We start from the raw sequence: 14670 nt of genomic DNA, 5'->3' as shown, positions 1-14670 counted from the left end.
TCAGAACTGGGAGTGGGTGGATCTCAGTGTAAGAAAAAATCTATGTTGGCCCTGGCCAGGTGATTTCGTTGGTTGGAGTGTCGTCCAGTACATAAAAGTTTTCAAATTTCGTCCCCAGGCAGGGCACGTACCCAGGCTGTGGGTTCGATCCCCACGGGGGCATGTATGGTAGGCAACCGATCGATGTTTCTCTCCCACGACTCTGTTCCTCTCTCCCTGTCCCACTCTAAAACCAATAAAACATGTCCTTGGGTGAGAATTTTTCAAGAAAGAAAGAAAAAATTTAAGTTGGCATAAAGGGAGAATAGGGTTTTTTAAAAAAATTATTATTATTTCAGGTAATAGCAGATAGGGATTCTGGGACCATGAACTTCAGAAATTAAATCAGCAAGACCCTCAAGGCCCCAGGCCCAGGCTGCTAGGTAAAAACACCCTCCCTCCATTTTCCCATGGCTTATGCACAAAAGGGAAATTCTGTAACCCAGGACATCGCACACCTGTGGCCCATGGGCCAGGTGTGACTCACAGATGTATTCCGTCTGCGTGATTTTAAACAAATTAGAGTGAACATTTCAGAAAGTTGGGATATTTCACATAGAAATCCTAGGATTCTAGTTCTTGGAACCACCAGGCAGTTCTGGGCTGTTCTTCCTACGCAGCCACACTGAGCAGGAACCAAGCAGTTGCTGGCCCTTCAGATGGGGTCTGGGCAGAGCGGACCTGCCTTAGCTGAGCCCAGACCAGGGGGCCAGAGTGCCTGGGTTCTCACCTCAGATCAGCCACCTGCTTGCTGTGTGACGTTGGGCTAGTTACCTAACCTTTCTGTGCCCTGCTTTTCCTCTTTTGTTCAATGGCGGTGCAATAATACCTGCCTGCTAGTGCTGCTGTGAGTTGAACATCAAAGATATTTAAAACTGACCGGCAGCCCTGGCTGGTGTGGCTCAGTGGATCAAGTGCCGGACTGTGAAGCAAAGGGTCATCAGTTCCATTCCCAGTCAGGGCACACGTCTGGGTTGTGGGCCAGCAACCACACGTGAAAGTTTCTCTGCCTTTCTTTCTCCCCCTTCCCCTCTCTCTAAAAAAACAAAACAAACTGACTGGCACGGTATCAGCACTATGTGTTTGCTCTTAGTTTTGTAGAGGGGCCTGGGTGCGAGACTTTGCCCAAGTCCGCCCGGCACCTCCCCCTCAGGCCAGCCGACCCAGTTGCCCGGTGCATGCAGGTGTTCTAGTTGGGCCTTCCTTTTTGGTCCCCACACCAGAACCAGTGAGGAGAGGTCTTACCCTGTGGGTCAGAGAGGCAAAGCGAGAGGTGGCTGATTGGAAGAATAAGGGAGGAGAACTGTCTAACTTGGTAGCTGAGGGGAAAGAAGTCCGGGATTTATGGGGCTTGAGCTTAGGTGACCGGGGTCAGCAGTGTGGGGGGGAGAGGAGGGGAGGGGAGGGGAGGGGAAGGGAGGGCCGGGGGGCGTGGCGAAGAGAAACGCCCTTGACCGAAGTGGAAAAACAGCAAGAGGAGCAGGTTCGGGAAGGACGATGGAGGAAACTCAAATGTGCATGTGTGTCTCCAGTGTGTGCCTCGGGCTGGACGCCCCGGGTCGTCCTCACGCAGCCCTGCAAGGCCCTTCAGTGTCTGCTGCCCCCGTGGGCCCCTGTAGTACCTCCCGGACCTCTCAGCCTTCAGCTGCAGCCTTGCAGCCCCCTTGTGGGTGCTCCATCTACATCAGGCGGGGGCTCCTTCTGCCTGGAACGCCCCTCCCCAGGGCGTCCCCGGTGAGGTGATGCGCCCTCACATCCTTGGACTTTCGTGCCCTTCTTGGCCCAGTGGACTTCCCCGGTCCCCCTATGCACAATGTCACTCACTCCCCACCCACCAACACCCTCTTCTCATGGCTGTTTCCCTCCCGCCTACAGCATTTGTCTTCCATGTTTGTCCGGCTCACCCACAAAAACAGTCACCCTGAAGAAGGGGAGTGGGTTTTCTCCACTCCAGTACCCCCAGCGCCTGGGGGAGCATCGGGCACAGAGCAGGTTGAATGAATGAATGGACGGCGGGGAGCTGCCTGGTTTCCTAGCCCTGCCTCACCCCGAGAGTCCACCTGTGGTGGGTGGGGCTCGGCTGTCTGGATGCACGGCTCTGACAACCAGCCCACCCCCAGTGCACGTCCTGCCCGGCCTGTTTCTCTGCCCCCCCCGTGAGGCTGCCGAGAACCTCCGGGTGCAGCCTGCTCGTGCCTGGCAGACTCCGTTCCTGACCGTGGGACAGCCAGGCCAGGAGCGTGTGTGCATTTCAAATACCGACGGTCAGTACCCAACGTTTCCTCCTGGAGGTGGTCGTGACGGATGCTTCCACTGGCCACGGCGCGGGAGTGCCCCCTGCCCCAGGCCTGCCGGCGCTGGGCGCTTTCCACCTCCGAGACGTTTGCCACGTGACAGGGAAAACAGTCTCATGAGAATTTGCATTCCTGTCGTTACGAAGTAAGATACAGCATCTTCTCCATCATGCTGCCCCCTTGCTGGGATTTTGAGTCTGTCTGTCCTTCTTAGGGACAAGCGGACAGCGTCTCACACACTCTCTCTCCCTGGGCCCCTGTCACCGCACCCCCAGGTCAGGGAGAAGTGACACTTACCTGGAACACCACAGACACTGCAGACATTTAATTCTTCTCCACCCATTTCACCAGCCCCTGCTCCCCTCAAACGCAGACGAAAGCACTGTCTCTTTAAATGTTCAACACTGTTTAGTTCTTCTAGGGATGGCAACAGGATGTCGGGTCCAGTGTCCTTAACTGCAGACTAGTGGCAGGGCGGGGTACCTGACGTGCTTAAGAAAGGCTCTGTAAGGAGAGCTTCTAAAAAGCTGTGGAAGGTCCAGGCTGTGGAGGCCGTAGCCTGGCCTTGTTCACAGGATTCACCTCGATGCCCAGAGCTGAAGATCTGGCGGGCCGAGCGGCCCACACCCCGCCCAGCCGGCCCACCCTCCATGCCCGCCGGGTGCGCCCCTGGCAGAAAGAAAGGAGAGGGAGAGGGAGAGAGGAGAGCAAGAGAGACGGCGTATCTGTAAGAAAAGTCAGTATATTTATGGTTTGCTTTATAAAAGTTACTATAATACAATGGTACATAGTATTGAATTCACAAAAATATGAACAATTATTTACAGCCAGACACACCCACAACAGAAACACTTCTCTTCGAAACGAGTCCCGTACGGACGCCAGAGCCTGTGCGCACAAACGTCCCGAAATCCGACAGGCTCTCTTCTGGGCGGGAGAAGGGAGGCAAGGAGGGAGGGACGAGGAACAAAAAAGAACAACAACAACAAAAAAAAAGCAGAAACCCCCAACTCTTCCAAAGCAAAAAAAATTTGTTCAATGAAAATGAAGGCATTGAAAGAAAAAACGAGCCAATGTGTTCCTGGATACGGCGAACCACCTCAGGGGCGGGCGGGGGTTCCTGGGGACAAGGGCGCGGTCCCTCCCCGGCTGGGCCAGGCGAGGGCTGAGGCAGGCCCGGCCCCCGGCGTCCCCACCTCCACTTCTTCCGTAAGGGGAGCGGGGACAGAACGGAGACAGCCCCTTGGGGACTGCGCAGGTAACTTAAATCGGCCGTCTCTACAAACTACACATGTCCTCATGTGCAAAATAAATTATTTCCTCAGTTGCACAATTAGGCAGAAAACCGCAAATGGGAGAGAAGGTCGCTGCTATGCCTGGGTCCCCTCTCTGTGTCTTCACGCCACCGATTTCACGGTCCTTGAAACGGCAGGCACAGTCTCAAACAGAGAGGGCGTGGGGTGAAAACTGGGGAAAAAAAAAAAACACAACAAAACCACCAACGACAAAAAAAAAAAGGAGAGAGAGAGAGAGAAAAAAAATAACAATTCTTTGTACAGAATTTACACGATAACAAGCTTGACACAAGCTGATACCAGAGGCCCGGCCCGCGTCTGCGCAGGGCGGGCGGCCCCGCCGGGTGCTCCCGTCTCGGCGAGAACGAGTCCTGGTCACGACGGTCACTTTCCATAAATTATTTACACGCCTGCTCTGCTTTCTGGGGTGCGGGGACTCGCGTGGTGTTTTCGGAAGTACAAAGAAATGAGCAAAAAAGTCTTCCCACGTGTTTCTACAAGAAACAATGTTCCCGAGAAGAAGTCCTTTACCGGAGCCTATGTACAGAAGTTGGTTCTGAACTTCAAAACCCCATCCCCCCCCCCCGTCAGATTTTACACGCGCGCGCGCAAACACACACATCTGTGGAAGTATAAACCCTGATAGGATGACGGGAAGGGAGTAGGAAGGGTTTCAAAACCAAAAACAAACAAACAAACAAACCACCTGTCAGGTTTAGATCCGAGTTTTAAAAACTTCTCCAAGGTTTTTCTTTCTCTGGGAGAAATACTCTTCTCGCTCCGAAAATAAATACGCTTTTTGATGTCTTGGGGCGGGGGAAGGGGCTGCTGGCAGGGTGGGTGGGGGCGGGGGCTGGGGGCGAGCAGGTGAAGCTTATAAACAAAAAAATCGCCACACGTATTCACGGTCAGACACCCGTAGCGGTGGGGCTAGGAGCTGCGCCTGCCTGGGGGGTGCGGGGCGCTCCCCCTCTGGCCCGTGATGGGGAGGACAGGGGAGCGCAGATGTGACCCTTCCCGGTGCCCTGCCTGCCCACTGGGACCTCCTGGAGGCTCCCTCGTTGCTGGCATTTGAATGAGAAAGTAAACATTGAACCCAAGATCTGGGGGGTGGCAGGGTGCAGGGTGGCAGAGAGAGCCCGGAGGGTAAAGTCCCGCCTGGGACCAGCTCGGCTGGGGTCCGAGAGCGGAGACGCAGGCGCCGCCCCAGGCTGCTGGCGGAAGAACAGACTGGGGGCGGGGCACTGTGGGAGGGTCTTCTCACTGAGTCCTCTGGCAGAGGCGAGGGCCTTCCGTAGTGTTCTGAGGTCAAGGCCACCGGGCCGGACCCTCCTCCTCTCTGCAGCACCTGGCCCAGCCAGCACCCTGGCCCCGGGGCTCTCCAGACTGCTGGCCGACACCCCGACGCGCCCGGGGCTCGGCAGCCTCCACCGGGGGTCCCCGCCCTCTGATTCTGCCTTCACATTTCAACGGTTAAAATGTCTTTTCTTACAACAAGGAAGAAAATAAAGGGAAGACAAAACAACGTAGCAGCATTCACGGGAAGAGGCTGACGGTGACGACGACGCGGGGAAAAGACAGAGAGAGATGGAGAGCCGGGGACGGCGACACGGGAACGGAGACGTTCGTGTTGGAGTCGAACACAAGCCCCCGCGGGAGCACTTTAAGAGACGATGAGACACAGGCTGACAGACAGAGAAGCCCTTTCCCTCTGAGGGGCTGGAGCCGGGGTCCTGGGGGTAGTGTTGGGGGCGCCAGGCCCTGCCACGGCCGCTGGGTAGAGGACAGCACCTGAAATGGGGGTGGGGGGTGGGGCCGGGCCCCGGGGCCACGGGGGTCCGCGCGGGGAGCCCCGGCGACAGCCGACATCCTTCCGCCGGGCGCCGCGCCTAGTTGAGGGTCCCCCGGCAGTTCTCGGAGCTGCAGAGACAGGGGATCTTGACGTCCTCGATGGGGAACTTGTAGTCGTAGGTGATCTCCTCGTTGACGCTGATGTGCTGCTTGGAGTAGATGACGATCTTCTTCTGCGACTCCACCGTGATCACCTTGGCGTAGCAGTTGGGCTGTGGGCCAGGAGGGGGCGCACTGAGCGGAGGACTCCGGGGACCCCCACCCAGTCCGCCGCCACCAAGGGCCCCGGGGGCGGAGCCCTGTGCTTGCCGTGTGATCCCCCCGCCTGGTGCCATCTATTCTAGGCCTCTGCTCTGCCACATGGGTGGCAATGACCCCTGGCCCCTGATGTTACATAAGAAGGATAACAATGGTAATATTAACCGAGCCTGTCCCAGGGCTGCAATTTTCGTTCACACCGCAGGAGACTCCCAAACTTGTATCTGTAGCCCAGGCCTCACTTCTGTGCTCTGGAGAAGGGGTCAGAAACTCCGCCGCCCCCCCCCCCCCGCCTGTTTCTGCAAATAAAGTTTTAATGGCACACAGCCACAACTATTCATTCACATGTTGTCGGGGTTCCTTTTGTTATGGTGGCAGTTAGGTAGCTGTAGGACGTGGTCTGGACCACAAAAGCCCAAAATATTTACTAACTACAGGAAAAGTTTGCAGGTCCTGCTCCAGGCCCGGAAGTCCTACTGGGGTCCGGGTGCATGCCTTGGGCAGCTCCAGGAGACAGGGATGGCTCCGTCATCTCAAACCTAAGCTCTAGGGGGCGCTGGACCATGGACTCAGGCCCCAAACCTCGAGGTCCCAGCCCCTCTCACCCGGACGGGACCTGGCTGACAGCCACACCCAGGGGGGTCAGTCTCCCAGAGCCTGCTTAATTCTGGTTACCGCTCGCTTCCCGCCTTCCGCCAGCAGTGGCAGTCAGGCCCCACCCCCACCCGTCACCTGGGCTGCCACGGCCTCTCTCATTCTGAGAAAACCTGCTCTGGACCCAGCAGCCAGGGAAATCTTCCCACAGGGACAGCAGATACTTCCACCCCGTGGCTCAAACCGCCGGAGGCCTGCCTCGGCCACCCCGACCCTGCCAACCTCATGCCCTTGGCCTGTCTGCTCGCCCCCTACTGCCTCCCCACCGCTCCCCTCGCTGACCCTCCTCACCCAGGGGTGCTCCCCTCCGCCCACGGCCCCAGGGCCTCGGAACAGGGCCCTTGCCTCAGCCACCATCTCTGACCCCTTGGATCCCACAGGGGCATCCGAGGGAGGCCCTACCAGCCCAGATAACGACCGAGTGACGGCCAGGAGGGCTGGCGGGGACAGGGAATTCGCTGTGTCAGCACCCTCGGAGGGCCGGCCACAGGAACCTACTGGTCCTCCCAACAACCTACAAGGAGGAGCCGACACCACTTGTTTCACAGATGTGGACGCAGTGGCCTGGAGACATTCACACTCAGTAAGCAGCTCACGGCCACTCAGGAAGTAGGGACATCAGAGCTGGCGGTGGTGGCTCGGAACCCGCCCGCCCCTGTGCCAAGCTCCTGCGCTTGTTTTCAGAGAGAGAATCACTCTTGTTATCAACGACCTCCCGGAAGTACCCCATCCCTGCACCGTCCACTCCGGCTGCCACTAGCTACAGATGAGTCTTTTCCATTTGAAATAAAATGAAATTAACAACTCAGTTTCTGAAGCGCACTGACCCCAGGTCAGTGCTCAGCTGCACATGTGGCGAGTACCGTGTCCCTGGACAGCGTGGCCGCAGGGCTTTCCCAGCATGCCCCAGATCGCGACCCACTGAGGCACGGAAAGAGCCCAGCACGGAAGGAGCTCCGCAGTCACCAGCTGGACGCGCCCTTCCTGAGCACCTTCAGTCTCGTTATTATACCCATTGTACAGACGGGGAAACTGGAACTCAGCGGAGAACGGCCCCCCCCACCCCCACCCCCCCCCACGCGCTCTCCAGGCTGCCGCCCTCCCCGCCCCCACCTCCGGCGCAGGGGCAGGCGCGGGCGACCCCTGCCGGCACTCACGTTGCAGCTGTGGTTGATGAAGCGAGCAAAGTTGCCGCACTTGGTGGCATCGATGATGGTGTCGTGGTCCACCCGGAACATGTAGCTGCTCCCGATGCCCTCATCTTCGTAGCGTTTCTCCCGCATGTCCGCGATCACCTGGCCATCGGGGGCAGGCCTCCCTCAGTCCGGGCTGGGCGGGTCCCGTTCCCAAACCCCGCCCCTGCACCCTCCCGCACCCTTCCGTGCCCGGCCGCCGGGCGGCGCCTACCTGGCGGATGTTCTGGCCCACGTACTCGATGACCATCTCGTCGGCGGCGATGGGCTCCATGGCGAACAGGCCCCAGTCGTGAATGTGGCTCTTGCAGAATTTGAGCTTTTTCTTGCGGAACTGCGCGGGGCGGGGGAGGAGCGGAGGCGTGAGCAGCCCGGCCCCGGGTCCCACGCCACCCCGGTGGCCCTGACCCCGCCTGACGGGCCCGGCCCGGCCTCACCTTGAGCTGGTTGAACTTGAGCAGGTCGCTGTCACAGCTGCCAGTGAAGGAGGACAATAGGCGGCGCTGCTCCGAGCGCCGCTCCGAGCCCGCCCGGGTGGAGGCGTGCGGCTGGGCCGGAATGCTCATGCCCTGCCGAGGGGGGAGGGGGGCGGGTGAGGGCATGTGGGGGCGCGCGGGCGGGCCCCCTGACCACGGCACCCTCAGCTCTGGGTCCCTGCTGCCCCAGCTTCCTTGCTGTGTGTGGCCTTCCCTGTGCCTGTCCTGACCCTAACTGCCACCTCCCCTTCCTGCCAGAACTGGCACGTGGCCGGGCCCCTCCAGACTTCACTAAGTGACTTTTCATTGAGGTTTTTCTGGGCTTCTCCGCAGAGTCTCCCTGTCATCCACGTGGCTCGTTTCTTTCATTCAGGCCTGGCTCTCCTGCCACCTTCCCCGACCCCGACGTGCCAACCCACAACCTCCTCTCCTCTTTTCTCCGCCCAGCGCCCGGTTTGCTCGCCGCCCCTCCCCCCCAATCAACGTGTAGGTTTCGGGAAGAGAAGTGTGGTTTGTTCCCGGCTGGAGCCCCAGAACAGTGCCTGGAGGAACACAGCAAGCACTCGATAGATGCTTGCTTCACTTAAAAAAGGAACGAGTGAACTTTCTGGAAACGCAACTCAGCTCCGCTCACACCCCCGATCAAACCTCTCCAGAGGGTTCCCCCTGCCCACCACGCACCTCACTGCTCCCACCTGAGCGACCAGGTACGGAACCACCGCCACAGGGCCGGCCCCTCTGGCCCCGCAACCCCTCACCCTGCCTGCGCCCCCCCTGGGGAGACCCCCGCCCACTGCCCAGGCCCCCCCGACGGCAGTACCTGTGTGTCGGTGGGGGGCTCATCTGTGCTGGCGCGGGTGTTGTTGAGGTATCTGATCTTGTCCTTCTTGTCGATGGTGTAGAAGCCCTCGCTGCGGGCGCAGCCGGTCGCGTGCTCGGGGATGTCGTCGTCCCGCTTCTTCTTCTTGGCCGAAGAGAGGCTGGTGGGTGGGTGCGGGTCAAGGGCCACTTGGACACGGATGGCAAGCCCCGCCTGGTCCCTCATCCGACCCGTCCCACCAGCCCAGCCCTTCCACCCTCAGGCCACCTCCAGGTGGCTCTAACCTGCACCGTCGCGGCCCACCGCCACACCACCCGGCCGGCCGACTCCACCGACAGCCAGGACTCAGGCGGGGGCACCTAGCTATCTGTGCAGCCCGGGGCGAGCTGCATTCTGGGGGCACCTAGCTATCTGTGCAGCCCGGGGCGAGCTGCATTCTGGGGGCACCTAGCTATCTGTGCAGCCCGGGGCAGCTACTTTCTGCCGGTGCCTCTCTGGAGGACTCCCTGTGCCTGGCACCAAGCACTCACTGCATCAGCCCAGTGCAACCAGGAGGGCAGCTCCAACCTCAACGCGCTGCAGCTAGCGCCCGACTATCAGATCTGCCCGGGCTCAGATTTCAGCGTCGCTCCCTTTGTGCTGTGTGGCTTTGGGCAGGGTGCTTAACCACCCTGGGCCCCGGCTTCTGCACGCTGGCTATCTATCAGGGATAGCAGCCCCACCTCCCTGGGCTACAGGGGGCGGTTCAAGCAGGTGACAGGAGCCCAGGAAGAGCAGGCCCTCGGCCAGCTCCTGCCCGTTGCTTTGCACAAGCACATGACTGCACTTGGCCCTGAGACTGGCTAACTCAGGGGCGGAGCTGCGCCTGGCTGCCACAGAGGGCGTGTTTAAGGGTGCCAGCGCCGAGCCCGTGGACCCCGGCCCGGGCCGGCGCACAGACACCGCCCCACATGGCAGACGAGCCTCCAAGTGGCAGCTGAGAGCTCCTGGTACTAGGCGTGCTCCCCCCCACCCCGGACTCCGCCTGGCAGGATATAAGGATGGTAGACCCAGAGCGTGTCGTTGAGCCAGTCCATGCCGTTGTCCTGCTGCAGCAGCCGCTCGTAGGTGACGCACAGGAAGCGGATGTCCTCCTCGTCGATGCCGCCGTTCCAGATGTCGTAGAGGATGGTCATCTCCTCAAACTCCGTGCGGGGCCGGAACAGGGGCTGCGGCGGGGAGGGCTCGGGCGAGGCCGACAGGTCCTCGTGGCGCTTCTTCGGCGGCCGGCGCCAAGGGCCCCGCACCTTGGCCAGGTCCATGAACTCCTCGGTGACCTCGTCGCGCCCGCGGGGACCCGGAGGGATGGCCTCCGAGAGCCACTGGTTCTCCAGCTCCTTGAAGGGCAGCTTGGTGGGCTCAGCAGGTGGTGGGGGTGGCGGTGGGGGGGGCTGGGGGGGCAGGGGCGGGGGCGGGGCCGGGATCCCCGTGTTCCGGAAGTCCAGGGTCACGGCCCGGGGGTCGTGGGTGCTGGGGAAGACCGGGGTCTGCGGCTGGCCAGGCAAGAGCAGCAGGTCCCTGCCGAGGGCGGCCCCTACGGGCGGCCGGACCAAGGGCCCGTCCAAGGAGAGCACGGCTGGCGGGGATCGCCGGGGCCGGCCCGGCTTCCTCTTGATGGGGGGCGGGCAGGGGGCCAGAGGGGCGGGCAGCAGGGGTGGCAGCTGGGCCGGGGTCCGCGCCTGGGGCCGCAGGACCGGCACAGGCAACGCCAAGGGCAGGGGCAGAGGCAAGGGCAGAGGGAGCGGCAGGCCCGTCTCCAGGAGCACCTGGGAGGGCAGGGGGCCGGGCCGCTCATCCCGCCGGGCGGCCGGGATGGGGCAGACGGGCAGGAGCAGGGGCCCGCCGGGCTCGGGGAAGGTGGGCGTGAAGCTGAAGTCCCGGCCTGGCGTCCTGGGGAGGCCCCCGCTGCTCAGGCTGGGGGACTGGGACGGGTAGGAGAAGGGGCTGCCGGGCACCTGCGGGGAGCTCAGGGACAGGCTGCCGCTGCCCCCCGACAGTGGGGGCTCCCCGCTCGGGGTGGCCGGCACCGTCTCCGTGCTCTGCGACTTGGCCAGGCTGCCGCAGAGGCTTGGAGTACGCGGGGGCTGGTCCTCGGAGGGAGGCTCCAGAGGGGCTGGTGGGTGTGGGGGCTCTGGGGTCTTGGGCTCGGGCGGTGGGCTGGGTGGCCGGGGCGGTCGAGAGGACGGCAGCGGTGGCTGCAGGGGCGAGGGGAGCGGCACAGGGGGCTCGGGCTCCACTTCCAGGTCCTCCCCTGCAGAGACAGGTGAAAACCAGGCCACCGTTAGTTGACTCAAACATCTCTCAGTGTCCTGTTTCTGCTGCCCTACTGTGCGCTTGATACCTGACCGGCTCATACCCCCGAGTCCCCCGAGACTCTTCTGAGTGTAAAGACTGTCCCCCTCGCTGCCCGGCAGCTGAGCCACTCAAGGACCACTCGGCGTCCAGCCCAGTGTCAGAGTACACAGTAGGCGCTTGATAAATGTTGAAGTGACTCAGAGGCGGAGGCACGGTTGCTAGTGGCTGATGCTCCCTTTGAAACAGAGCTCTTGAGTAAAACTCAACTTTCTCTCCTGCAGGACCTGTCAGGGCCTTTAAGGGTTTTCTCCTACCACTTCTCTCCAGTCCCATAAGGCATTTTCTCACTCATCTGCTGTTACCTGTCACCCTGCCCTAGAAAGTAAGCTTTGAGGGGACGAATAACTTTGTTCAGTTTCACCGTTGCAATGGGGTGCGATGAGTCTTAATAAAACACTCGGGACAGTATCAGAGGACCTGTGATTCTGCAGCTAGATGCCACGGAGAGATACAAACTATCCCAGGTCTCTCTCCTGAAGGACTGAGCGGAGGCACAAACTAACCGCACGTGGATAGAGAAGTTTAAATCGGTTAAAATGAAGCGAGGTTGCAGATTCCAGTGGCTACAGGACTGGGCAGGGCGGAGATCGAGCGTTTGCATCGCTGCAGAAGCTCCACTGGGTGGCGCTGTCTGAGCCCCGGCCCTGCTCCGTGCAGCTCCGTCAGGACGTGGAGGGGGCGATGTCCGCCGCCACTCCCCTGGCCCAGCCCCCAGAGCTCCCCTGCCTGCCTGTCACTACAGCAACCACGCACACCTGCCCCTCTCTGGGGAGCTTCTCGTGGGACGAACAGGCCAGGGACTCGTTGGTTGGGAAATGCTGGCCCTGGGCCGGCACGTGATCTGTCCCCCTCCACTCCCTCCTCCCACACGGCCTCACGGCGAAGGCGCTGTCCACTGACCCATTTTACAGATGAGCAAACTGAGGCTTGGGCAGGTGAAACAATGTACCCAAAGGAGGCTGGACTCATCCTGCCCCCACCCCTCCCGGGGGGCTGCGGGGGTTACCTTGGGTGGGCTCCGGGGAAGGTGGCAGGCGGGCCTCTGTCTCTCTCTCGGGGGGCTCTGGAGACAGCGACCTGGCTCCTTCCTGGGTCAGCCCCGGCTCCTTGGGGGGCTCTTTGCCGCCAGCCGGCTCCTTCACACCCGCAGGCAGGGGGGGCTCTTCCTGCACGGGGGGCCGCTCCTCGGGGGCTCCGTCCTCAGCCTCAATGTCCACCTCCTCTTCCGTGCCCAAGGACTCCACCACGGGCGGCCTCGTGGCCACCTCCTTCTCAAAGTCCTCCTCAGGCACGGCGGGAGCCATGCTCTCATCAGTGGCTGGCTCCTCCTCTTCCTCCTCCTCCTCCTCCTCGTCCCCTGCCGCTGGCTCCTCTTCATCCTCCGAAGAAGACGACGACGACGATGAGGACTCGGAACTTGACTCGAACTCCGAAGACTCAGAACTCTCACTGGAGGAGCCAGCTCCGTCCTTGCGGGTCACGATGCTCGCCGTCTCGTCTGGGCAGGGGACACGGGACACGAGGGGGGGGGACCCTCTCGTCATCTGCTGCACCCCAAGCAGACGCTTCGCCCGAGGGCTCAGACGGGTGGCACGTGGCCTGAACGTGGCCCTCAGAGACATGGGGGGCGGGTGTCTGTGTGTGAGAACTACTCATTGTTTTCTTAGATCGAGGCAGAGCCCACAACGTAGGAAACGAGCCCTTTCAAAGTCGACAGTGCCCTGGCTGGCGCAGCTCAGTGGACTGAGCGCGGGCTGCGAACCCAAGTGTCGCAGGTTCGATTCCCAGTCAGGGCACATGCCTGGGTTGCAGGCCACGGCCCCCAGCAACCGCACATTGATGTTTCTCTCTCTTTCTCTCTCCCCCTCCCTTTCCCCTCCCTTCCCTCTCTAAAAAATAAGTAAATAAAAAATATTTTAAAAAGTTGACAGTGCAGTGCATTTGAAACGGGCCTAGCGCCCCCTGCCTGGTCCCACTGTTGTGAGCTCGAGAAGAAACCTATCCCCTCGGCCTTCGCCCCTCGGCCCCCCGCACCCCCGCCCCTCGCCCCAGGTGACCACGAGTCTGCTTTCTGGATCTGCGGACAGCCCTGCTCTGGATGTCTCATGGCAGTGGGACCACAGGGCGTGTCGGGGGTGCTTTAATGAGTTCCTGCCTCAAGGGCAAGACACCTCACCCGGCAGGCGTCGCTAACCCTTGCTCGGGCCCCGCCCTCTGCAGGGGGGCCCTGGGCCGGCCGGGGACCACGGCCTGCCCCACTCACCTCCATCCGAGTCCCCTTCTTCCTTGTCGCTCGCCTCCGACAGGGCCACGTCCTCATCGTCCTTAGACTCTTCCTGGCCGTCACTGTCGTCATCGTCGTCATCCTGGGCGGGGTGGGGGTGGGGGGGCGGATGGTGAGGGAGGGAGGGAGCCCCAGGGTGCCCCTGGCCCCCCACCGCCCCCACCGCCCCGGCTCCCAGGCCTCCCGCCCGGAATGGCACCTTATCTGACGTGGATGAGGTGGAGGAGGAGGAGGAGATCCGACTTCTGGGGCCTTCTTCCTCCTCTTCCTCCTCCTCCTCCTCCTCCTCTTCCTCCGTGCTCTCCTGCTCCTCCTTGTCGGAGGCCGAGGACGAGGGCGAGGTCGTGGAGGACCCGGAGGAGGAGGACGCCGACGATGAGGACGCTGCCGACAGCGACTCCTTCTCGTCCTCCTCCCCGCCGCTGTCCAGCTCCAGGGGTCGGGCCGGCCGCCGCCGCACGCCCACGCCCTTGGGGTCTCGCTTGGCGAGCTCGCAGGGGGCGTCCGCCGTGTCCCGCTCCCGCTCGGACTCTGCGGGGAGGCCGGGTGTGAGGGCGCCGGGCAGGGGGGCGCAGGAGGAGGAGACCCCGGAACCTGGTGGGGGGTGGGGAGGCCACAGACCTTCATCTTCCTCATCCACGGAGGTCGAGGGCCGAAGCCGCTTCTGGTCTCCGGACGAGGCTGTGTCCGGCGGCTCCTTCCTCTTGACCTTGAAGGAGGGCAGGCGGATGGCCCCCCGCAGCCCGATGCCCAGGCCCAGGCCCTCGTAGCCCAGGCCCTCGCCCTTGCCCCACGACTCCAGCAGGCAGGGGGTGATGCGGTCCTTGGGCTTCGGCCGGTCCTCGTCCTTGTGCTCGCCTGACTTGACCGGCGTCAGCGAGGCCTGGCGTGCAAGAGGGACGGTCACCACGGTTACGGGGCTGCCAGGGACCCCACTGGGCGGCCCTCCCCGAGCAGCCGGCCCTCCTCCCACAGTGACAGCCGCAGGGTAGCCGGTCGCTTCCCTCCCGGGAACCAGCCACCCTCCGCGCCCACCTCTCAGGACACCGAGTCCCCCCTTCCTCACCCGCCAGGGAGACCACGACAGCCACCCGGGCCAGACCACCGGCTTC

General features: G+C 61.9%; 1 protein-coding gene across 3 annotated transcripts in view; it reads right to left on the bottom strand.

Moving 5' to 3' along the window:
* Positions 1–3057: 3057 nt before the first annotated feature.
* SETD1B (SET domain containing 1B, histone lysine methyltransferase) overlaps positions 3058–14670 on the bottom strand; it is a 30211-nt gene continuing 18598 nt past the window's right edge. For all 3 annotated transcript variants that reach the window (XM_045841442.1, XM_045841450.1, XM_045841459.1), the window contains exons 8-17: positions 14180–14441; positions 13758–14089; positions 13538–13640; positions 12281–12772; positions 9917–11170; positions 8881–9047; positions 8022–8153; positions 7799–7918; positions 7549–7686; positions 3058–5691 (exon numbers count right to left, since the gene is read on the bottom strand). In XM_045841442.1, coding sequence (XP_045697398.1) covers positions 5518–5691; positions 7549–7686; positions 7799–7918; positions 8022–8153; positions 8881–9047; positions 9917–11170; positions 12281–12772; positions 13538–13640; positions 13758–14089; positions 14180–14441 — 3174 coding nt within the window. In that variant the 3' untranslated portion in view covers positions 3058–5517. The remainder of the gene's footprint in view (positions 5692–7548; positions 7687–7798; positions 7919–8021; positions 8154–8880; positions 9048–9916; positions 11171–12280; positions 12773–13537; positions 13641–13757; positions 14090–14179; positions 14442–14670) is intronic.

Source organism: Phyllostomus hastatus, unplaced genomic scaffold (genome assembly GCF_019186645.2).
Source record: "Phyllostomus hastatus isolate PE091 unplaced genomic scaffold, TTU_PhHast_1.1 phas_contig_1162, whole genome shotgun sequence".
NCBI lineage: Eukaryota > Metazoa > Chordata > Mammalia > Chiroptera > Phyllostomidae > Phyllostomus > Phyllostomus hastatus.
Note: the sequence above shows the minus strand (reverse complement) of the source record. Positions and strands in the feature narration are given on the sequence as shown.